General features: G+C 35.2%; 1 protein-coding gene and 1 non-coding gene across 8 annotated transcripts in view; one reads left to right on the forward strand and one right to left on the reverse strand.

Annotated features, from left to right (window-relative positions):
* Positions 1–375: 375 nt before the first annotated feature.
* The window catches only part of LOC118621189 (pleckstrin homology domain interacting protein), a 145,533-nt gene continuing 119,901 nt past the window's right edge, over positions 376–26,007 (reverse strand). Inside the window, exons 24-33 of one of the 7 annotated variants that reach the window (XM_036248525.1) lie at positions 24,591–24,716; positions 20,529–20,598; positions 19,401–19,451; positions 18,867–19,016; positions 8,408–8,560; positions 7,568–7,731; positions 6,881–7,140; positions 6,172–6,369; positions 1,485–2,108; positions 376–1,075 (exon numbers count right to left, since the gene is read on the reverse strand). In XM_036248525.1, coding sequence (XP_036104418.1) covers positions 1,020–1,075; positions 1,485–2,108; positions 6,172–6,369; positions 6,881–7,140; positions 7,568–7,731; positions 8,408–8,560; positions 18,867–19,016; positions 19,401–19,451; positions 20,529–20,598; positions 24,591–24,716 — 1,852 coding nt within the window. In that variant the 3' untranslated portion in view covers positions 376–1,019. Of the gene's footprint in view, positions 1,076–1,329; positions 2,109–6,171; positions 6,370–6,880; positions 7,141–7,417; positions 7,464–7,567; positions 7,732–8,407; positions 8,561–16,483; positions 16,616–18,866; positions 19,017–19,400; positions 19,452–20,528; positions 20,599–24,590; positions 24,717–26,007 lie in introns of those variants that run through there. The other 6 variants (XM_036248522.1, XM_036248524.1, XM_036248523.1 and 3 more) reach the window with 6 other exon arrangements.
* LOC118622032 lies at positions 11,146–11,252 on the forward strand. The gene has a single exon (XR_004957871.1). It is a non-coding gene; the product is annotated as a U6 spliceosomal RNA (small nuclear RNA).

A 26,007-nucleotide genomic window follows, 5' to 3' on the forward strand; every position in this document is an offset into this window, starting at 1 on the left:
CCTAAGTCATATAATTATCATTTACAATAGACAACTTAATTTTACTAATGATGCAAAAAATAATAGAATACAAGGCACAATCATTAAATGGAATTTTTCTTTAGGGTGTATTGACATACCAGCGTGATAAGGATACCATAAAAAGTGCAGGAAAAACACAATGTGCAATGAGACCACTGTATAAAACATGATTGCATAAAAAGTGATTTGGCCTATTTTAACCTTTAATAATTGAAAATAACCAATCTTCCCCTTAAAATTAAAACTATAAAGTATGACATTTTAAAATTATTTTTATTCTACCACTATCTAAAAAATCCTGAAGAAAAGAATTTATACCTGGGTAATAGTATATAAGTATGTGTTTGTATATATATTTAATTATACCCATTTATCAATATATACACATACACACACAGACACATTTCTTTGTAAGTCATTTTAGCCTATTAGATATATCTAAAGTTTAGAAATGACATTAATCCAGATCAATAAGTAAACATCAAATCCCATACCTTTTCCTGTATTTTCCTTGAATCCTTTAACCACTTAAACACTTTCTCTAAAACATCTCTGTCAAAGGACCCACCAGTGCATTACTTTCTACTATTAGTATCAAAAAAAGATACATCTCAGCATAACTCTTTAATAACTTGCTCTTTAGAATAATATATAGCTTTTCCAATACTGAAAAGTGTATGCTGTCCTGACAGTCAAAAACAGGCTTTCCACTGCACTGATTCTCAGTCTTTGGCACAATAAACAGAGATTGAGTGATTGATATAAGAATCAAGGTCTGAAAAATTAGACAGTCAAATGTTTTCCAATGTGGATATGTTTCCTTTTCATCAGTATATTTTCTCTTACATTTGGCAGAAATGGAATACAGCAAAAGCCTCCTCTAGATTCTTTGTAGATCAGTATTGTACAATTAAAATTAAACTCTTTAGCGTTATCAAATTGTGGGAATTTTATATTTACCTTTAGAGGAAACACATATTTCTTAATTTACTGCTGCTCTAGTAACATGTCTTCCTAGGGGGCAGGACTTCTGTATCAATAGAAATGTACCTGGCTTGGTAAAAAATAATTCATTTTAACATGAAATGCTCTATCACTAGGAATATTATGCTCCTTAAAAATGTCGCAGAACTGTCTTTTCCAGAAATAAACTGGGAATTAATTATAGGTCCTTAATTTCATTTTTTTCTGAACAGTGAATGAAATGAATGTTGAAATGCATAACCTATCTAAGGATAATAAATAGCAAACATTTAAAATATATATGTATATATTTATATATATATTCATTTAAAGAAGTGAAGTGTCTTATAAGTTTGTTTACCTTTTTTTTTTGCAAATCAAATCATAACATTCCCTAATCCACCACAGCAGCAAGGAAGCAGAAGCCTTAGTTCTACGTATTCCTTAACTGTACCTGCTTTTTGATTTTGAAGTAAAATAGTTTGGTACAAGTTACCAACCAATTAAATTAGCTTTTGCTTTTTCAGTCAGCTTTCGGACTCGTCCTCTGCTAGAAGTTCCAAAAGTCAAAGAGGTGTCTTCAAACAACAGCTGCCTTTGCTCCTCTTCAGAGTCATCCTCATTATAGAAAGCTGTCCTTCGACCTTGGTTTCTAGTTCTCATGTGCGGTTCAGAGCCTTTAAGTTCCTCAAACTCTTCATCCTTATCCATAGGATCATCTGTCTTTTTCCGGTTACTTCTTCTTAGCATTTTAACACCTGCAGGAACTATGAGATCTGAGTCTAGTTTTTGTGTTATCTTCCTTTTGGGTTTTCTGCCTCCACGACTCTTTTTCTGTAACAAATCCTCCTTTATAGTATTAGTTTCAGGAAGAAAATTGCATGTCGAAGAAGGAACTACTTCATCTCTGATAGGGTGCACATTATTTTGCTCTGTATTTTCTGGCTTTGCATACTGTAGCTTTTTGGGCTTTCTACCCCTTTTCTTGTGTATAAGTTCACCAGTATTGGTATTAACTTCTACCTTAGGTTTCCTTCCAGGTCCCCTCTTCACAAGTTTAGATGGCTGCCCTCCATGGCCATTTACTTGAATGCTTCCTGGTATAAGAGCATTGTTCTTACAATCTGTTAAAAAGGGAACATCACACTTAATATAAGAAACTGCTTTTTTATTTGACCCTCAAACTAATCAATAAGGCCATCGCTATACTTACATGTACTGACATAATCCTAATTATTTTTTTACTAACACACAAAAAAAGTGACAAAATAATATTTACAGGCTTCATTGTGCTTCACAGATATTACCTTAAAAAAATAAATAAATTGAAGGTCTATGACAACTCTAAAAGTAAGTCTGTCAGCACCATGTTTCCAACAGGCTCAGATAATGTTTAGCATTTTTTAAGTAATAAAGTATTTTTAAAACAAGGTATGTACATTATTTTCTTTAGACATAATGCTATTGCACAATTAATAGACTATAGTACAGTTAAATATAACTTATATGCACCAGGAAACCAAAAAATTCGTGACTTCCTTTATTGCCACATTAGCTTTATTGAGGTGGTTTGGAACCAAACCTGAAATATCTCCAAGGTATGCCTCTATGTGTGCCACCATTATCATGATTAAAATCCCACTCTAACAATCTCCATGATAAAGGCCATGATGCTTTATTAAAATATAAAAGAAAATTTAGGAGATCAAATTTTGAATGTGTAGGGTCTGGAGAGCAAGATGCATGGCCTTTCTGTGGTAAAAAAATAAATAAGAATTTTAAAAATTCTACTACCCTTTCAAATGAAGAAAAAAGATGATATACATGCACTACCACTGACTTTTTTCTTCCCAAAATTTTCAAGTTTTTTTGTTTGGTTGTGGTACATGATCTGCAATGCAATATTTAAAAAATATGGAAATTGCTTTTAAAGAGAATGCATCTTCATAACGGGACTCTTCTGTCATGGGTTGGAGTTGTACATAAATATTCAAGAAAAAACCATCAAGGTCAGAGCCAGGAGCAGAGGATGAAGGCAAAGCCCTCAGCCCAAAGAACAAATGATTTTCTTTAGACTGGTGGTTTTCTATAATGATGGGGGTGGAGGGAAAAGGTGTGTGTGTGTGCGTGCATAAAGCAGTTAAGCATTTTCTAACAATTAGTAACAATTCTTACTCAACCTTCCTGAGAATTCTGTGTATCTCTTCATTTATAATTTATGACTTACATAAAGACTACTGAAAAGGGTCCTAAATATCCAGTCCATGTACCCCCTATAAAAGTTCTACAGACTGGATTAAAGAACTCCAGAAACTCCTTGAAATAGTCCAAATTTTGAATGGATATGTCTATGTGCATTTTCTGGGGAAGAGACTTCAGGTTTTATCAACTTCACAAAGTAATATATAACCTAAAAAAGGTTAAGAACTAATGCAGCTCTCTTAAAAAGGAATTCAAGGGCTAAAATTAATTAATTAATTAAAATAAAAATCACTGATCTGGACCTGTACTGTCCTGGTAGTTACTAACCACGTGGTCTACTGAGCACCTGAAATGTACCTATGTCATTGAAGAACTGAATTTTAAATTAAACTTAAATTTGAAAACAGAAGCAGGATACATTTTAAAACACTGATTACATGTTGAAATGATAATATTTTCGATAGAACAGAATAAAATACATTATTAAAATAGATCATTTCACCTGTTTGTTGTTTAAATTAGAGGTAGCTACTAAAAAATTTTAAATTATACATCTGGCTTATATTTTTATTGGACAGCACTGCTCAATTTTAGTAGTTAATTCAGGTGTCAATATTTATATAATAAGTCATAATTAATGAGTTATATAATAGCTAATTATATTTCTATACTGTACTGGTACTCTTATGTATCTGTAATACTCAAAAATGATAAATCAAATTAGCTACTTACCGGCCCTCCCCTTAGTAATGCTAGTACTAATTCACTATATACATTTGATTTCACTAGGATTCGGAAGTGATAGAAGCAAGGTCAACATACTATTTAAAACTTTTAATTCACCTCAGAAAGGAAGAAAATATAAGCCACTCACACACAAACTCATTTGCTTCTTTATTCAAACACACTGTCCACTATATATTGAGATTATTTAAAAAGGAATAATTAGCCCTGGCCAGTATGGCTCAGTGTAGGCTGTCAGCTCTCGCACCAAAGGGTCAAGGGCACGTATCTGGGTTGCAGGATCCCTGGCACTGGTTGGGGCTTGAGCAGGAGGCAACCAATCGATGTCTCTCTCTCTCACATTGATGTTTCTCCCCCACCCCCATTAAATTCTCTTTAGAAATCAATGGAAAACTATCCTTGGGTGAGGATTAACAGAAGAAAAAAAAAAGAATAATTAAACACAGGAATTCAAATTCTACTGGAGATAGACACATATAAAAAGAATAATTTAGCCCTGGCCGGTTTGGCTCAGCGGTTAGAGCGTCGGCCTGCAGTCCGGAGAGACCCGGGTTCGGTTCCCGCTAAGGGCATGTACCTCGGTTGCAGTTTGTCCCCGGCCCTGGTTGGTCGTGCGGGTGGCAGCCACTCGATGTGTCCCTTTTACATCGATGTTTCCCTCTCTCTCTCTTCCTCTCTCTCCCTCCCACTCTGTACAAAAAATGGAAAAATGTCCTCGGATGAGGATTAAAAAAGAAAAAAAAAAAAAGAATAATTTACTCAACAATTTAAGTAAGTGCCACAAAAGTCAATGAACAGGGTATTCGGGAATACAAAGAAGTGCTTGATTTTGTCTCAAGAACCCAGGAGAAGGCTTCCTGGAGAAGATGACATTTGAAGTGAGACTTAAAAAGTAGTAGGAAACCATTAACCTAAAAAGAAAAAAGACATTCCAAAAAAAAGAAAAGGACACATCATTCAGGGACTTCCAAATGGTTTAGGATGGCTGGGATATAAAAGGGGGAAAGCAAATAAGACAGCTGGAATGTTAGGCAACAGCCAAGTAATGAAAAATCTTGTATAATATGCAAAAACATTAAAATCTGATTCCATATATAACTGAAGAGCAGGGAAGGATTTAAATGTGTTTGTGCACTTGTGCTAGAGAGAAATGATTAAAAAGGTCACTTTAGCTGCAATGTGGAAAGACTGGGTGAGGAAGAGTTAAGAACTGAGACATAGAGACCAGGTTAGAAAATAAAGACAACAGTCCCAGGGAGAAATTCTGTAAGCCTGAATTAAGGCCATGGAAGTGAGAATGGCAAGGAGGAGATAGGGTTTAGAGATGTTAAAGAGGCAGAAACTAGTGATTATCTAGATCTGGATGCTGAGGAGAAGGCTAGTATAACCCCTGGATTTTAAGCTTATGTTAGTGGATAGATTCCAATGTCACTAATCAAAATAGGACATTTCAATAAAAATTTAAATTTTGAGAGGTTTCTGGGGAGAACACTGAAGATGAAATGGTTTAGATACAATTGGAAATCATGATACAAAATGCTTATTGTTGAGATGTCCACTGCCTAAGCTTTAATAGTTTTAACATGTGACAGGGTGTATGTATATCATTAACCTTCATCATTCATACATGCCTTTAAAACAAAAATCTGCAGATGAAAGAACTTGGAAGAATAGCTATAAAAGGCCAAAAGTTGTATACTAGAATAGAGGATCTAGCTGTAGTGGAGACAATCGTGATGAATTATTATTTAGTAAAGACTACTGTGCTGAATTTTGTGATGTAATAACTAGTTTTTCTAAAAAAGTGAAGACTGCTACCTGGCCTAACTAAATCCAATTTAATGAGAGAAAGAGAGGGAGAAAGAAACATTGATCGGATGCCTCCAGTATGAACAACCAGGGATAGAACCCAAAACCTAGCATGTGCCCTATCAGAAATCAAACCTGCAAGCTTTTGGTGTACAGGACGACTCTCCAACCAACTGAGCCACACCAGCCAGGGTTACAATTTATTTTCATTCCATACAGAAAGATTTTCTTGGCCTTTAAAATTTAATAATACATTTTGCTTTTGGCACAAAGCTGCAAATCAAAAGATTTCTCATTCAAATTAATCAACTAATACAGAATGTGACTTTTAAATGAGCAACCTAAAAAAGCTGATAAAGTGCTAACTTGGAACAAAAGCATCATTTTTAAGAAAGATCTACTGTATCTTGAAAGACACAAATAACACCTTACCTTGGTCAATGACAGCTGATGACTTTGAAAGAGTGGATGTCTTTGAGAGTACAGATGATTTCATTTTACGTTTGACTGGCTTTTCCTTTTCCAAGTTTTCTTTTGCAGAGTTATTCTTAGTACCATGACTATAACTGGATTGACCAGGACTTGAAAAAGCATTCAAGGTTTTGGAATGTTTCAGAGAATTCTCTAGAGCTACAACACATACAAAACATTAAAAGCTAAGAGTTACTTAATCTAAAACAAGCAAGAAGGTTGGGATTACTCCTAACCTGAATTGCTTGAATTAATCAAGAGGACTAAACCTGGGGGATGCTGAAAGCTTCTTTGGAAAATCTACTTTCAAAATAGGAAAAGGCATAAACACATACTCTTAATTTTAAACCTTTTCTCATGGACTGTCCCGTCACTTCAAGATTATGAAGGCAAGCCTTGGCAAACTGCTAGTAAGTCTGGATACTAGAATTTAAATTCAGGCAGTTTGGGTCAGAGTTGCCATTTTTAAGCACTATTCTACACAGACACTCAACCTCAACCTTTTTTTTCTTATTAAAAATAATTTGTTTTTAAAAGAGCAAAAACAAAGAAAAACCTAACAGTGTCTGCTAGAATTTACTAAAATCCAGTACATCTGGCAAAGTAAAAGTTTAAATTTAAAAAAATCATTATATGTATTTTCAATTTAGAAACTGTAAAGGATTCTTACTTGTTTTCCCTGGCACTGCAGATGTATTAGCTTTCGAAATAAAGGTCTTTGCTGCTGAAGAAGTAGAAGGTTGCTCAGTGGTAACTGGATCTACAACCACTCGGTTGCTTCTGGTTCGAACTACAGAGCTGGATTCTGTTTTACCATTTATCTGAGCAGCATTGTGCCTTGGTGGTATTAATCGTGTAGGTGTAGAGAATGGAGAGGTAGAGATATCTGACTTTAGTTGGGGTTTTACAACCCTTTTTTTCCTTTCAGGGCTGTAAATAAAATAATGTCTTATTAGTTATTCTTATAGCTCTACGTGGAAGAACAAAACACAATTTTATAAATACTACTGGATTCAATATTTGCACTATTATGAAACATGTTAAAATATGGATTTCATATGGAATATTTAGTGAAGGATTGCCGTAAATGCTAGTTATATATGACAGAAAGCATGATGCCATCACTATCCTAAAAATGCTCTTTTACTGTATAGATTTAGCAGTTTGAATTTAAGCACTTACACTATTATAGCTTTAGTTAAAAGATTAAAAATCCTCCACATCATAGGAACTTGCATGTCAAATATATCATTCTGCAATATAGGGAATAGTAAAGGAAGTATTAAAAAACACTGAGTTCTATCATTTAGATGAAAAGTTATAGATCAGCTGATGCTGTTAAAAAGAAATCGAATACCTTGATGCAACACTACTGGAAATAGAGCTGCTTCTGTTTCTTTTCTTCCTCCTTTTGGTTATTGTATTTCTTTTATGAAAACGAAGAGCAGATTTATAATCTGATAAAACTGAACTGATGTGTTCTTCAAAGAAAGCAGACAGGCGCAAACTCATGCTATAAATCTATGATAAGAAAAAGAAACTATTCAAACATTTCTCAAAAGAAAATGCCTCTTCAGTAAATATTAATATAATTTAAATATTTTTCTAGCCAAAAGTTTTTAGAATTTATAATTTGCTTTTTCCCAAATTATTTTGTCGAAGAGTAAAATGGACATTTTTACTATTATTTTTATATTTAGACTGGAAACCTTCCAAGCTTTGAGATTCTTAAAGAAAAGCCCTACAATGAATTCAGATGGCTTATATAGACAGGGGTTTGAATCTATTTCTCATTGCTACCTAGAACTAGCTATCTATTCTTTATCATTTCACTTGTACACGTCACCCCTTTGTGATGTCTTATCTGGCCAAATGCAGTAAAAATTAGTTTTACATTTTTATGAATGACTCACAAAAATGCTCTTTGCTGCAAAAGTTAAGCCCACATAGCTCTAAAATGTACCAGGACAATACATATGTGGTATCTATTTAACCACACTACTTTGAGAAAAGTAGCCAACCCTAAACATTACTGATATCAGTGTTATTTCACAGAATGAACAAAGTAGAAAGTCAATTCTTTTTTCCACTAGGATCCCATTAAGAACATAAAAAGTTAATAAATTTTAAATAAAAATGACAAACGTCTTCTAATAAGTTCATTTAATTTAAACATAAAAGAAAACTAATTACATACCCTTGATCTTTTGCTTGGTGTATATGCTTTAGAATTACTAAAAATAAGTCTGACATCTTTACATAACTCCATTGGTGACTCATAATTTCCAGCCTCTAAAGTTTCTCTAACCGTAGCAAAATCCATTGGAGTGTCAATGATGTCTCTGTAGTCCTAAGAGGAAAAATAGGTGGTATTATTATCATTACTACACAAAGCATTACATCTCAGCATAGGGATTCAGATAAAATTTTTGTGATGAACCAAAGTCCTAGAATTATTAATAATCATTCCTTGTTTTTCTTACCAAGGCTTCCTTTTTTCTAATAATTGTTTTTTCATGCTTCCTCCCTTATATTGCATTCGATACAGGATTTCTCTCATTCAAGAACCTATTAAGTTGCTTTTTTCACCCCCATGAAGAACAGGTAAATGGAGGTGTGTTAGAAGGGGAACAAAAAAGTACTGGGAAAAAAAAAAATCTCAGCTGTACAACTGCAAATATAAGTTTGTATAAAAAAAACCCCAAAACTTTATGCTACCTATAAAACTCTAAAGACTGTTGATTTACTGAAACATAATCGTAATTTTAAATAGTCACAAAGCCCATGCACTTCATTCCAAAGAGAAGGGGAATCACCCAAAGTCTCCACCCAGTCAACTGTGCATAAAAAAGCAATAAAAACAGACAAGTGAAAGCAGAAAAATACAACAGAATAGCAGAACATTAGCTGAATATATTATCTCTTAATAAGGATAAAGAGTACTGTACCTTTTCCACTGCCTTGAAATATGTAACTGTATTTTTTGAAATATAACTTGACCTTGAACCATCAAGTTTAAATTATTACTTTTAATCCTCACCCAAGGATATTTTGTCATTGATTTTTTAGACAGAGGGGAAGGGAAGGAAAGAGGAAGGGGGCGGGGGGGAGAGAGAGAGAACATTGATGTGAAAGAGACACATCAATTGGTTGCCTCCCTCATGACCCCAACCAGGAATGAGAATCGAACCTGCGACCCTTGGTCCACAGACTGATGCTCTAACCACTGAGCCAAACCTGCCAGGGCTCAAGTTTAAACTATGGTCAAGTATGCTTTACCACAAAGCAAACAGGATTACTGCCATTTAGAAATAGAAGTTTTATTTCTTCCTTAACAATCTGCATACCTTTTATTTCCTTTCTTGCCGTGTTCCACTGGCTAAAATTTGCAGTACCTTATTGAATAGCAGTGAAAATACACATTCTTGCCTTTTCCCAATCTTAAGGGGAAAACATTGTTTTTCATGATTTAGCATGATGTTAGCTGTAGGTTATTATTTAATAAATGTTTCTTTACTAAGTTATGGAAGTTCTCCTTTATTCCTAGTTTTCTTAGATTATGCCTGTCTATTTGGCATCCATTCATCACAGGGACAATTATATTAACCATTTTTTCTTATTTTCCATATTCTTGATGCTCTGGCATTTTGGGGCCTTACAGACCTGAGAAGACACTACCCTTCTTCCTTGGGCTAGCCAATTCTTAGAGATAACGACTGGCTGCACTGCGAATGTTTTTTATATGCAAACCAACCAACTCCTTATCTAACTCTCTATGCACAACTGGAAATATTCCAAATAGTGAATCCGAAACTGTGTACCCTGCCCTGCTTCCTCTCTCTCAGAGAAACCCCAGGAAATGGTCACCAAGTAGCATTGGGTGACTATTCCCTAGAATCTGCAAGGATAACAATCTTCTTTCTTCCAAACTTTGTTCTCATTTTCTCCTGTGGACATGCTGATTTTATCATACCATATCATATACAATATGTACATTCTTAGAACAAATAAGTAATCCATTCTGTCAAATGCTTTTTCTGCATTAATTAATATGATTGATTTTTGAATACTGAACTAGTTTTACATCCCTGAGAAAAACCCACTTGGTCATGGTATAAAATCATTTCATATATTGCTGAATTCTAATTTGATAATAGTTTAACAATTTTAAATTTTTTCTTTTGTACTGTTTTTGTCTGGTTTTGATATCAGGATAATATCAAAGATTAAGTGAAGTGCTCCTTTCTTTACCTGTGGAAGAGACTGTAGAATGGTGTTAAATCTTTAAACGTTTGGTAGAATTCTCTAGTGAAGCTATCTGGACTATGGAGACATCTTTTTTTGCAAGAATTTAACTGCAAATTAAATTTTCTTAAATAGTTACAGGGGTATTCAAATAACCTATTCTTATTGGGTGAAATATGGCTGTTTGTACTTTGAAAATTGGTCCATTCCGCCCTGGCCGGTTTGGCTCAGCGGTTAGAGCATTGGCTTGCAGTCCGGAGAGACACGGGTTCAATTTCCGCTAAGGGCACGTACCTCAGTTGCAGTTTGTCCCTGGCCCTGGTTGGATCGTGTGGGTGGCAACCACTCGATGTGTCCCTTTCATGTCGATGCTTCTCTCTCTCTCTCTCCCCCCCTCCCACTCTATCTAACAAAATATCAAAAAATGTCCTCGGGTGAAGATTAAAAAAAAGAAAATTGGTCCATTCCATCTCGAATGTAAAATTTATGTATGGAGTGGTTTGTAGTGTTCCTTCATTATCTTTTTAATATCTGCAGGATCTGTAGTGATACCCTATTGCATTCCTCATAGCAGCAATTTGTCTTTTCTCTTTTTAACTCTCAATTTAAATATTAAAAAAAATTTTTTTTTTCTATATTTATATTACAGAGAGAGAGGAAGGGAGAGGGAAAGATAGAAACATGGATTGGGTGCTCGCTTCGGCAGCACATATACTAAAATTGGAACGATACAGAGAAGATTAGCATGGCCCCTGCGCAAGGATGACACGCAAATTCGTGAAGCGTTCCATATTTTTATCAGTAGACGAATGGATTAAAAAGGTGTGGTACATATACACAATGGAGTACTACGCAGCGGTAAGAAAGAAAGATCTCTTATCCTTTGAGACTACATGGAGGGACCTGGAAAGTATCATCCTAAGTGAAACAAGCCAAACAGAGAAAGACAAATTTCATATGATCTCACTGATTTGTGGAATATAATGAACATAACAGTTTGAGGACAATCCCCTAAGGAGTGGGGAGGTGAGAGAGGGATGAACCACAGAACTTATATGCATGTATGCATGAACAGTGGACGTGGACAACAATCTGGGGAAGGGGCAGGGAGGGAAGGGGGAGGGGGGAATCAGTGGGGGAAAAAAGGAGAATCATTTGTAACAAAAATTAATCAATAAAAAAAGAAACATGGATTGGCAGTGTCCTACATGCCCCCCAATGGGGATTTGGCCCACAACCAGGGCATGTGCCCCAAACAGGAATCAAACTGGCAACCTCCTGGTGCATGGGTCAATGGTCAACCATTGAGCCACACCTGTCAGGCTTGATTTAAATCTTACTTGAGTTTTGCCAGTTTTATTGATGAAGTACCAGCTTTTGGTTTTATGCATTTTCTCCAGTTTTTCTGTTTTCAGTTTCATTGATTTCTGCTCTTAATATTTCCCTTCTTCTGCTTGCTTTTGGTTAATTTTATGCTCTTTCTAGGTTCTTAAGGCAAGAGGTTGGATTACTGATTTGAGACTTTTCCTCTTCTGATGAACTCTTTAGTGCTATCAATTTCCCTGATTTGCTTTAGTTGGATCCTGCAAATGTTGTTATGTTGCATTCATTTTCATTAAGTTCAATGTATTTTTTAAATTTCCCATAAGTCTTCTTTGAATCATGAATTATTTAGAAGTATATTGTTTAGTTATCATGTGTTTGTTTTATTACTTTTCCATTACTGATTTCTAGTTTGATTACATTATGTTTGAAAGACATACTATAAGATTTCAATATGTCTGTCATTTAATTGTTTGGTTTGTTCTGTTTATTTTTTCCAATCTTATGGGTCACTTGAACAGATTTTAGAATTCTATTTGATTTATCTATAATGTTCATGACTATTAACTCTCTGAATAGTTTTTAAAGTAGTTGTTCAGGTATTTTATACTAAATACATAATTATCAAAACATAATGGTGTCAACATTTTACCAGTTCAGGTGATGCATAGAACCCCCCCCACTCATATTTTTTACCTTTATCTTCACTGATTATTTCATCTGGTCTCTTCAGTGAGTTTTTATTTCAGTTATTATTTTTTATTTCTATTTCCATTTGATTCTTCTAATTCTTTTTTGAGACTTTCTTGGTATGACAAGAGATTTTTTAATGGAAACCTGGACATTTTGAGTCTAAGACAGGATCTTTATAAAATCTTGTGATTTAGTGGGTCTACTCTTAACCCACTCTTTGGGCTAAGAGGAGGCCCTTGCCTTGGTACTGCAAAGTAGCGGCGGAAGTCCAGGTTTTATTCGTCCTCCACTGACACTTGAGGATTGAGGAGTATCTCCTTGAAACTGCTGGAAGGGATAGTTCCAGTTCCTTACTAGACTTCCACTAATACCAGCAAGGGTGGGAGTATCTTTGTTACTACATAGCTTCTACTGACAGCATGGGGGGTGGCCTTGTTATCACTGACCAGTGGTTAAAGTCCTGACTCCCCACTAGGCCTCTGCTGATAACTACCCAATGAGGTAGGGGAGGGGTACCTCATTATTGCAAGATGGGGGCTGAAGTCTAGGCTGGTATTGGTTCTCTACTGGTCTTTGCCGGTGAGAAAGGAGTAAGGCCACAATTTTTTTCTATGGTATTTGGCTGGAGTAGAGCACCTACTGTCTGCAAGTTTCTGTGTTGCTAAGGTGCCCCTTTCCTGGTCCACTGGCTAGAAAGAGCAGGCTTTTCTGATCAGTGCACGCTGGCATTTCTACATTGTCACTTTCTCCAATATCCAGACTTGAATAGATAAAGCAAGAAACATACCCAGGAAATTTACTACTGTGTTATTCCTCATGTCCTGAGGTCCCTAGCCTGTCCTTCTCTCCACCTTTCAGAATATTCTTACATTTCTTTTATACAAAAACATCCACAATTAGGGGAAAAAAATGGCAGCAGAGTGAATGAAAACTACACAGACGATCTCCCAGGACCAACGGGAATTACAACTAAAAGACAAATCGTTGAAAAAGGGCAACAGAAAAGCAGTGGGATAGGACCATATAACCAGGGACACTGGTAGGATCTGCGGAGGCGGGAGAGGGTGGCAGGCTGGGAGCCCACGAACAGCAGCAGTTTTAGCTGTGAGCAGTGCACTTGGGGATAAAATACCAAGACTGCTCCACAGTGCAGAGGACTAGAACAGAGCACTGGATTGGCTATAGCCACTCACCTGGGGCTCCAGCAGAGGGAAGGCAACTGGACTGGACCTCTGTGGGGACACCCGGGATTTGGAGGGTGCTCAGAGTTTTTGCTGAGTCATGGCCACAAAGGACAGTGGCCAGCTTGCTCCTTCCCAGAGCTGTGGGGAAAAGCAGCAGCCCCTCCCTTGGTGATTCAGCCTCTTCCAGGTGAGGCAAAGAAATGCAAACTGAGGCTTATTAACAACCAGCATCTGATCCACCCTCTGGAAATCCTCTTTCACAGAACACCAGGTGTACATTCCAAAGTCCTGAGTATCTGAGACTAATAGCCTCCAGGCAAAAAGCTAGAGGATAACTGAACCTTTCCTGGGCTTGCAACTCTACCCAGGAAAATAAGACTTGACAGTGGTGTTTAATGTGGGTCCTTCCAGCTCATCCAAACCCAGTAGAGGGAGCCATAAAGAGAAGAACACCAACACCCACAGGGAAAATTTGGCAGGCTCCAAAACCCACTGAGATAGCCAAAATGGTGAAACAAAGAAACAAACCCCAAATGAAAGAACAAGAGACCTCTACCGAAGATTAAATAAAAGAAAAGCAGTTAAGCAAGTTAAAAGAGCTAGAATTCAGAGCCATGACCTTGAGGAAGCTCAACAGCATGAGTAAGGACATCAACACCATGAGTAAAGAAATAGAAACATTGAAAATCAACCAATTAGAAATGAAAAACCACCAAGAAGAAACGAAGAATGACATAGCAGAAATAAAGAATACATTGGAAGGACTAACCAGCAGAGTAGAGGAAGCCGAGGACCAGATCAGTGAATTAGAAGACAGGGTAGAAAGAAAAAAAATCAACCGATCAGAAAACCAAAAGGAAAAAAAACAATTAAAAAACAGGAAGACAGTTTAGAGAACTGTGGGACAACTGAAAATATAACATCATTCGGATCATAGGAGTCCCCGAAGAAGAAGAAAATGGGCAAGTGTTGAAGAATATATTTGAAGAAATAGTGACAGAAAACTTTCCTACGTGGTGAAGGAAGAAAGCATTCAAGTTCAAGAAGCACAGAGGGCCCCAAGTAAAAAGAACCCAAACATGCCCACACCAAGACATATAGTAATTAAAATGCCAAAAATTAAAGACACAGAGAATCCTAAAGGCAGCAAGAGATAAGCAACAGGTTACCTACAAAGAAAACCTCATAAGGCTCTCAGCTGACTTCTCAACAGAAACACTACAGGCCAGAAGGGAATGGCATGAAGTAATCAAGGTCATAAAAAACAAGGATCTGAATCCAAGACTACTCTATCCAGCAAAGCTATCACTCAACATAGAAGGGTTAATAAAGAACTTCCCAGACAAAAAAAGGTTAAGGGAATACATTAGCACCAAACCAGAACTGCAAGAAATATTAAAAGGACTGCTGTAATCAGTAGAACAGGAAGAAAAATATAACCACACTAAACAAAAATGGCAATAAATAGGTACATATCAATAATCACATTAAATGGAAATGGTTTGAATGCTCCGATAAAAAGACACAGAACAGCTGACTGGATAAGTAGATGAATGGATAAAAAAGCTGTGGTACATATACACAATGAAGTACTATGCAGCTGTAAGAAAGATCTTTTATCCTTTGAGATGACATGGAGAGACCTGAAGAGTATTATGCTAAGCGAAACAAGCAAAGCAGAGAAAGACAAGTATCATATGATCTCACTTATTTGTGGAATATAATGAACATAACAGTCTGAAGAACAGAGTAGTCCCAGAGACATGGAGGTAGGGTACAGACTGACAATCCCCAGAAGAGGGGCTGGGATAAACCACAGAACTGATATGCATGTGCGCATAATCAATGGGCATAGACAACAAAGCAGGAGACAGGGCGGGGAGGGAGAGGGAGGAGGGGGTCAATGGGGGAAAAAGGAGAAACATCTGTAACAAAAATAAATTTTTAAAAAATCCACAATATTTTTAGTTCTTAGAGGGTAGAATAGGGAAAAGTATGTCTACTCCTTTTCAGAAATCCAATTACACAGCTTTTGGCATATATATTTATACACACACACACACAGATTTATTTATTTTATATATATATGTATATATATATATATATATACATATATATATATATATTTTTATCCTCACCCGAGGATATTTTTCCATTTTTTGTACAGATAGAGTGGGAGGGAAAGAAAGGAAGGGAGAGAGAGAGAGAAACATCGACGTGAAGGGACACATCGAGTGGCTGCCACCCGCACGACCAACCAGGGCCGGGGACAAACTGCAACCGAAGTACGTGCCCTTAGCGGGAACCGAACCCGGGTCTCTCCGGACCGCAGGCTGACGCTCTAACCGCTGAGCCAAACTGGCCAGGGCTATTTTATATTTTTTTAAAAAATCCTCATACAAGGATATGTTTCTATTGACTTGAGAGAGAGAGGAAGGGACGAAAACACTGATGTGAGAAGAGAACATTGATTACTTGCCTCCCTTATGCTCCTGGAGCAGAGATCAAACCCGCAACCTGGGTATGAGTCCTGACCAAGAATCAGACTTGAAACATTTTGGTGTACGGGACAATGCTCCAACTTTGAGCCACCCAGCAAGGGCTGACCAAAATATTTTGAAATGTCTCACCTGTAAGTGACTGTAGGACCATTTTATAAAGTCACAAAATAAAATTAGTGTTAGTACCTTTAACTAATATTTTGATTTTAGCAAAAACCATGTACAAGTCTACCGCATGTACCAAATATGGTCTAATAACTTGGCCATATACAGAAATTATACATTATTAATGCAAGACTGTCATTAAAAAAAACAAAATACTCTAGTCCTGGCCAGTGTGGCTCAGTTGGTTGGAGTACTGTCCCATACATGGAAAGGTGGCATATTTGATTCCTGCTCAGGGCACATACCCAGGTTTCCATCTCTCAGTATAATACATGGTAGCCACTCAATAGAATTCTGTTGAATAAATAAATGAAGTAGAATAGTTAGCATGCTAATTTTCATCAAAACTTTTTAATTTTTAAAATCTTGCTTTGGATATTTAATTAAACTCAAAACATAAAGTAATATTTTCATACAAAAGCTGAAGTATGAAGAGCATGATTGCCTTAGATATTCTGCTAATAAGGCTGATAATTATAGTTAATTCTGAAGTATAAAAGTAGATTTTCTTGTTTCCTATTCTGTGACAGTAATAGAAACAGTAAATAGCCATAAATTGTCACACCTCTATCAAGGAGTACCATAAGAGACAGAAGATTACACTTTTTCTTCCTTCCAGTACTTTTTGTCTGTTAATACTTTTAACTGGTAGAAGGAGAGGTTCTAAATACCATTCTCATTATTCTGAATACTTCAGAGAGACTACATTCTTACATATTACCTATTCTAAAAATAATACATATAAACTTAAGTGCACAAGACACATGAGATTATGACCTCTTGTTCTCACTGTGTCAATAAATTGCTACATATTTTGGAAAGCTGCTTAAATCTGAGCCTCAGTTCAACATCACTAAAATGAGTTGGTTGGACCAGTTCTGGGTCTCCTCTGTATTTTCTGTACGATTCCTTTTACACTTTTCTTTTGTCTTTAGTCTTTATTTCCTTATGGTTTGTATCCCTCTATTTCTCTCTTAAACCAAAATGACAAATCAAAATTTAATTGGCAGAGTATTTTTTTTGGTCTTGGTGGTACATAAAATACCAGTCATCTTACAATAAATAGTGGTTCAGATTTGAGGAAATATAATAGCATTTCAGAATAATCTATTACCTCAAGTTTTAGGGAAGAGTGTGCTCATATTTTCATTTGTTGTTTCTGTTGTTGTATATATGATGAGTCATACCCTTATATTTCCTCAAATCTGAAACACCATTGGTTCAACTTTAGTAGGGATTGGGTTTTTTTTCCCCCTGATGAATTTCTACACCACAGGGAGTGTAAATTTGGACTCTAAATCCATAGTGCAAGCTTAGGGAGATTTCTCTGACACCAGAAAGCAGCATTCTTCTTTGTAGAAAAATAATTACTCTATTTTCATTTAGGTGAAGTCTTTTATCAATTTCAGTGGAGTCTCAGTTCCAATTTCCTTTCTCACCATGCTCACATAGCTTCACCCATCTCCACAAAGTATTAATATTTGTGCTTCTAAAATCTAGACATTAAAGCTTATTTCTATCACTTCTTTTCTGGGGAAAAGTTCAGAATAATAACACCTGCAAGCAGTAGGTAAATTAAAACTTATTTTCTAAGACACAAAATTGGACTTAGAAGAAACAAAGGGAAATCCACAGGTTCCACAAACAAAAGAACTGAAAACCAGAGCACTGACCCAATGCTCAGTTCCTCTAGTTTTCTGGAATGTAGGGTTTGAACTAGTCCAGTTTATCACACTGCTGGAATTAAAGATCTATCTTCTACACTTAAGTTTCCAAGTTTCTTGACTTTAGAAACAACTAGAAAAGGCATTTGATAAAATTTCTCTATTTTCATCATTGTAGGTTAGAACATATACATAAACAGAAAAGTCATATAATACCACATCCAGCTCATGACCTTTTACAAAACATTGCATTTTTATTTTCATTCGAAACCACAAATGTTATCTGAATTGTACAAAATTTAATAACTGATTGTGAATTAAGATTCACTTTAAGATAATTTAGATTACTAAGTCTACATGCAAAAATAAGTACTTAAGTCATATTAACTCAACCTTTTTACCATGAATCCTATAAAGATCATGAATTTACATAACCTAAACCTATTAATGCCACCTTACATTTGCATATAGTGCTTCAGTTTAAAACTATTTTAATGTATTCTCATTCCATTTCTATATCCCCATAAAAGGTTAGTATTATTATTCTTGTTTACTAAATAACTGCCATAATAAATTTACAGAATCAGTGTATGTGTGTGTGGAGGGTAGTATAAAGAAAAAATTCAGGATGAGAAAACTGCACAGCTGGTAAGAGGCAGAGCTGGGACCATAACCCAGTTCTTTAGGGTCTCAATTCAGGGTTCTTTATATTTTACCACACTATTCAACTTAGATGCTTTTTATAACCAAATGGATAACCATCTGAAATAATAAACAAATAAACTATAACCATAAAAAATAACAATTTAAGTAGCAAACCTTCATGAACAAGATATAGAGCAAAACTGACAGGTAAAGAAAATATTTTTTTAAATACTAACTGGATATTCAAGGAGATCTACCGGCTGGCGGAAAGGCTCAGAATCTTCACATTGAAATATGAGATTTAACAATTCTTGACATTGTTTCTTCCATGCTTGAATATCATAAGACTGAGCTCTATTACGTAATCTTCTTCTAGGCTGATGGTCCTAAAATAAAAGTGTTAAAAAATATTAATAAAATAATACACAAATCTTGTATTTTTAATGTTGACTGACATAATTAAGTAACATATAGTAGTATAAATAATAGAAAATATCATTCACCTATATCTGATAATCATGTATTTTGTGATGGAAATTTACTTGGAAACAATGCTTAATCTGTCTTTATTTATTTATTTATTTTTTGGTGCATGCCCCTAGCGGGAACTGAACCTGGGACTCTCAGGTCCGCAGGCTGATGCTCCAACTGCTGAGCCAAACCAGCCAGGGCTTAATCTGTCTTTAAAAACACTAACAGTAAAAAAAAGTATGCTCTGAATACATTTTAATTCACATAAAGTACTTCTGCTAAAACAGAAAATATATTACCTTTCTTTTTCGAGTAGAAGTTCCTGGCACATCAGCATCTTTCTCTTCTTCCTTTGAAGCAAGAATTTTTCTAATTTAGTAAACATTCTAGATTTCATTATTACAGTGAACCCATAAACAACATGGGTTTAAACTGCATTGGTCCATTCATACACAGTTTTTAAAAAAGTAAATACACACAATACCATAAATGTATTTTCTCTTCTTTATACTTTCCTTAACAATTGTTTTTCCTGGGTTATTTTATTGTAAGAATACAGTATGTAATACATATAACATACAAAATATGTATTAATAAAATGTTTATGTTATCGATAAGGTTTATCAGCAGCGGTTCTCAACCTGTGGGTCACGACCCCGTTGGGGGTCAACGACCCTTTCACAGGGGTCGCCTAAGACATAACAGTAGCAAAATTACAGTTATGAAGTAGCAATGAAAATAATTTTATGGTTGGGGGTCACCACAACAGGAGGAACTGTATTAAAGGGTCCCGGCATTAGGAAGGTTGAGAACCACTGGTTTAGGTCAACAGTAGGTTATTAGTATTTAAGTTTTTGGGGAGTTCAAAGTTATACGCAGCCCAGCCAGTGTGGCTCAGTGGACAGAGCATCATCCCATACACCAAGAGGTTGCCGGCTTAATTCCCAGTCAGGGCACATGCCCAGGTTGTGGGCCCGATCCCCAGTGGGGGCATGCAGGAGGCAGGCAATCGATGTTCTCTCTTATTGATGTTTCTATCTCTCTCCCTCTCCCTTCTTCTCTATCAATAAAGAAAAAAAGTTATATACAGGTTTTCAACTGCTCGAGGAGTCCGCATCCTTAACCACAATGTGGTTCAAGTGTCAATCATTATATATAGTTGTTTATATACCCATTAACTCCTTTATACTTAAGTAAATCTATAATGGATATGATGGAGCACTTTACTGACTCCTGAAAGTCTCCCCCCTCCCACCTTTTAAAACAATTTCTTTGTAACAAAAACAAAAGAATTCTGAACAATTTTTACATACAGAATTAGACAAAAATAATTTTCACAACAGCATTCATCTGAAAATTACTATGTGTATTTTTCTTTTCAATACAGAATAAGACCAATGTAATAATTATAATAAAATATTAAATACCTCAGAGTCAGACAAAACTTTCTTCTTCATTGAATTGTAGAGTGGAATTATGTTATAGCAAGTCTGATCCCTAAATAACAAGGAAATGTTAGTATACAAGATTAGTCATCAGATTTTTTTCCCTTTAAATCTGTTACTTAAACGAGATTTAAAATAAAACTTAAAGACGAAGGCTTCTTTCTTAGGTTGACCTCAAAACACACATTTGACCCTGCCTCTCCACTCTATGGGGAGGCTCCATTCTGGTTTATTTCATTACACCAAACTCAATTCAATACTCACCTCTAAGTTTTGCCCAGGTCATTGCTGTGCTTGGGGTGCCTTCTTTTACTACTCAGTCTACAAGAGAAAGTTAATGTACCTTCTGTCTACTAATTTCTTCCTTTTTTTCATTCTTATAGTCATTTCCTAGTATTTTGTCCTTAGACATCTTCTCTTGACACTATAACCTTTGACCTGATAATCTTGTATTTCTGCAGTATATCTGTGTAAATGAATTTCCAATTCCTATAATTTGGTCTCACCCTTCTGAGATTCTTACCATCACCTAAAATTTCTCATCTGAACCTAAATGTCACTCCCCAGACACTCTCCCCCCTTTTTCTTTTTTTAAAAAAAATAGCATTCCCCATTTTCACAGTAGTGCATGGTTTTTCACTATTCCATCCTGTGCCTCCTTATAAACCCAATCATTGGGCAACTTTTGTTGAGTACACCCTCAAAACCTCTTGGCATCTATCTGCCTTTCTCACTTCCATAAATTAATCCCTCATTATCTCTTACTTGGTCAGCTGTAGCAGTCAATCTGCTATTTATGCTTTATGTCTCTCTTCCCTATCAATTAATATTATACAATGCAGTAAATACTTTTAGGAATGCCTTGGCCAGGTAGCTCAGTTGGTAAGAGCATCATCTCGATATGCTAAGGTTGTAGGTTTTATCCCTAGTCAGGGCATATACAAGAATCCACCAATGAATGCATAAATAAGCAGAACAACAAATTAATATCTCTCTCTCTCTCAAATCAATACATAAATTTTTTTTATATTTTAAGGCATATTATATATCACATAATTTTCATGTTAAAATATTTTCATAGTCCTGGCAAGTTTGGCTCACTGGATAGAACACTAGCCCATGCACAGAAGGTTCTTCGGTTTGATTCCCAGTCAAGGGCATGTACCTGGGTTGCAGATTCAATCCCCGGCCCTGGTAGGGGTTGTGCAGAAGGCAACTAATCAATATGTCTCTCTCACATCGATATTTCTCTCTCTCTCTTCCCTCTACTCTCTCTAAAAATCAATGGAAAAATATCCTTGGGTAAAGATTAACAACAATGACGACAAAAAAAAAAAATACACATATATATATATTTATTTCAGACTCTTGCTTCCAGTACCCATATTTAAAAAGTCTACTTCCTTAGTTCAGCAGCCAAGGCTGTCCATGATCTGACCCAAACATAAGTTTACAGTACTGTATCCCTTACACGCATGTACTCACTATTTCACCCAATTTAAATTACTAAATTTATTTAACAATTCTCTCTTTTTCTACTTCATTCCATTCTTATCCTTAGAATGGCTTTCCTTTCACCTAATTTCTCCTGAATTTATCAACATATACCTTGTCCACATATCTTAACATACTTTCCTTCTGCATATGAAACCCACTTTAATAGTGAGAAGTGAACCTATCCCTCATCTAAACTTTCATACAAACTCTTTTGTTACTTTCTCTTTGTATATAGTTACATACAAGTTTACCTGTCTATGAAATTGTATTAAGGGGTTAAATATACTTTTCTTTCTATTTCCAAATATCTATTACATTACTTTGTATGTATCTATTGCTTGAAATTTGGCCAAACAAGTCAATTAAAAAACATAATAATAAAAATTTTGAAATAACATTTTGAAGCTTGTCAGCTAAAAACGGTTTAAACAAATTATATAAATCTAAAAAACATCAGGGGTTTATTTTTAGATATATAAATTATGAATGTTTGCCTGGCCTGTGTAACTCAATGGCTGAGTGCTGACCCAAGCACCAAGAAGTCACCTGTTCAATTCCTGGTCAGGGCTCATTCCCAGGTTGTGGGCCCAGTGGGGGGGGGGCATGCAGGAGGCAGCCAATCGATGTTCTCTCTCATCAATGTTTCTCTCCCCCCTCCACCTCTCTAAAATCAATTAAAAAAATACTTCAAAAAATAAAACAAATAAATATGAATGCTTTAAATCTTATAATCTATTCTTACAAGGCATGTCACAATAACAATTTGAAAGGAATAAAACTGCAGACTATTCCAAAAATAAAATAATCATTTTATCTAAATCATTTCACTAAAATATAAATTTAATATACCCTGATTGTTATTCATCTCCCTTTTGAAAAATAAATGTAAATAACTATCCACATAACATAAAATTTCAGACTAAAAAGTTTATAGTTAAAATATTATTAGCTATTGTAACTAAGCTCATAAAGAGTTATTTGAGGATAACTAATTTCTGATTATTAGTTTTACTGAAAAGCAAAAGCACTGCAACAATAACCTCTAAACCACTTGCAAGGCAACAGATTTCTTTAGTGAATAAGGTAGAGGAAATACATAAAGTTTATTTTACTAATATTCTCTAGTGTTTTCATACACACACACACACACACACACACACACACACACACACACACTCACTTTCTTTATCCTCACCCAAGGATACTTTTTAATTTATCTTCAGATAGAGCGGGAGGGAGAGAGAAAAAGAGAAACATCGATGTGAGAGAGACACATCAAATGGTTGCCACCCACGATAAACTGCAGCCGAGGTACATGCCCTTAGCAGGAACCAAACCCGGGACTCTCTAGTCCGTGGGCCGACGCTCCAACTGCTGAGCCAAACCAGCCAGGGCAAGTGGTGTTTTCTTATATTGAGATTACCTACATTCCTTAGTAAAAAAGAAAAATAATAAAGAAAGAACTAATACCAGGAAAAAGAACCCCATGATTATGATGTATAAAGAGATTATGATGTATAACTCCTTCATGTAAAAATAAAAGCTGACAGCAGCTGAAATTTTAAATTATAAAATACACTCTCTCCTCTTTACAAGAAATATTATCTAATATAAACAGCCATAATATAAAACTCAGATCAGTATCTGATACAGAACATATGATTCATTCCTCTGGCTTCAATTTAGAAGGCTAAATTCATTCTATGGTTACCTAAAATCCATAAGACAAGTAAATAAAAGTGCTACTGTCTTAAAAAGTACAGTTATAACTCTTGGTATGGGATCAATGAATGAGGCAGTAAACTATATCTTATAAGTTAAATTTAGTCTCTTGCTAGACTCCTTAAACACTTGTTTATAAACTTGTTTATAATGTTAAGATAAAAGGTTCTCATATCAGATGGTAGACACTCATTTACTGTGAAATTAAACAAGTGAAACTCTTTTTATTTATTTTTTATTTTTTTTGTGGTACGTGCCCCTCGCAGGAACCAAACCCGGGACTCTCTGGTCCACAGGCTGACGCTCAACCGCCGAGCCAAACTGGCCAGGGCAAGTTAAACTCTTTTTAAAAGACTGTTTCCTTAACTATAAGTTTCAGATAACGTAAGATTATTTAGGTTAGAAGAAATATTTTAGGTAGAACATTACATGTTCAATAAATGGTTATTACTATTATTGTCCATCAGCTGGATTTAGAAAAGGATCCATGTTTGTTTACGTTAAGCGTAGAACAAAAATTTTATGATTTCGGCCCTGGCCGGTTTGGCTCAGCAGCTGGAACGACGGACTGCGGACTAGAGAGTCCTGAGTTTGGTTCCCGTTAGGGGCACATACAAAAAAAAAAAAAAAAAATTTATGATTTTGTAATTAATATTAGCCAATGACCTAAATGTTACTTTAGACACAAACATTACATGCTCCCTATTTTGAGTGGAGTCATGTGTATGAGCACAGCATATAATAATATAAAAATGATTGTATTTGACATTTTATAATACTGCCATTAATTGTTATAGTAATTATAATTATGGAAAAATAACTCACTTTATAAAATGTAGAAGAAGATCAGTCACAAACTTAGCAGATTTTACAATAGGGCTTCCAGGCTCATTAAATGTTCGTGTATTATGCTCTATATATCGAACTTCCCACATTAGGGAAGAAACCCGCCTTTAAACAAACAAAATATGGAAGGATTAACATCATTATCTTTAGAAATATAGGCACAAAATTAAAAACCAAGACATTGTGACTTAAAACCATAGTCTTAAATCAAGTACAAAATTCACATCTTAAAAAGTTATTTAAAAATAATTATAACCTCTTGGTGTAAGGAAAAAAATGTAGCAACATTATGTATTAGCACAGAATATGTCTGGATTAGATACACTAAACCATCAACAGTTCCTTCTTTTAGAAAGATATTGTCTATAGGAAGAGTAGCAGAAGAGAAATGGAGTTTTTATTTTTAATTTTACATATCCATTTCATATATGGTGTCATTTTTTGAAAAGTGTATTTGACATTTATGTAAAAAGGAAAAACTGATAACCTGCTTATAAGATATAAAAATATAAAAACACAGTAACCATGTTAAGTTTACCAAGAAAGGTTAATATATGAAAAAAATTTCTTAACATTGAATTGACAATACTAAAATACATTTTGGTGTTTTATTCATTTATTTCTTAAAGAAAAATCCAAAGATGACTTCTAGAATATTATCCAATATGTGGTCTTACTTAAAATCAGAAAACACTCAGAAAATCTTACTGATGTGTAAACAAAAATACCATTATATGGAATTTTTTAAAGTTATAATTGTGGATACAGAAATGCTCCTGTGGATTTAAAATAGCACGCACAAGGCTAATTCTAATAATATAAAACAGGTATCTTTAGAATACTCTATAGAAAACTGTGTAAAATAAGGCATTAGATTAATACCAGTAGGGCAAACTGACAGTAGTTTAACAAAAGACTAAAAGAAGTATTAAAAAGGAAAATCATAAACTGTAAGAAGTCTGAAGCAAATGAACAAAGGAGAAGCAAAAAAGCTTAAAACAGTGAAACAGCACTTAAGAACCTAACTTGGTCCTGTAACCACATTATCAGAAAAACAAGCAGTTTCTAATTCTTGTATGGATTGTATCCCAAAAGATGTTTTCCTAATTTGTTTACCAAGCTAGGCTATTGTCAAAATCCTATTTAAGCTATAATGTACTTGAAACATACACTTTAGCAATTACCATATTGATCAGTATTTCTATGAGAAAGCATATTTACAACAATAGTGGGAGATGCCATAAATTTATTTTTCTAGCTGAAGTCCAAAAGCCATTGTAAAGAAAAATTCTTTCCCTGTTACCCTCCATGCCTTGTTCCATCTTTGAAGCACTAGGTGTGACTCCTAAGATGTAGCAATTTGGGGGTCTAGGAGAAAGAATGATATAATTAAGAA

This window comes from Molossus molossus, unplaced genomic scaffold, assembly GCF_014108415.1.
Source record: "Molossus molossus isolate mMolMol1 unplaced genomic scaffold, mMolMol1.p scaffold_m16_p_8, whole genome shotgun sequence".
NCBI lineage: Eukaryota > Metazoa > Chordata > Mammalia > Chiroptera > Molossidae > Molossus > Molossus molossus.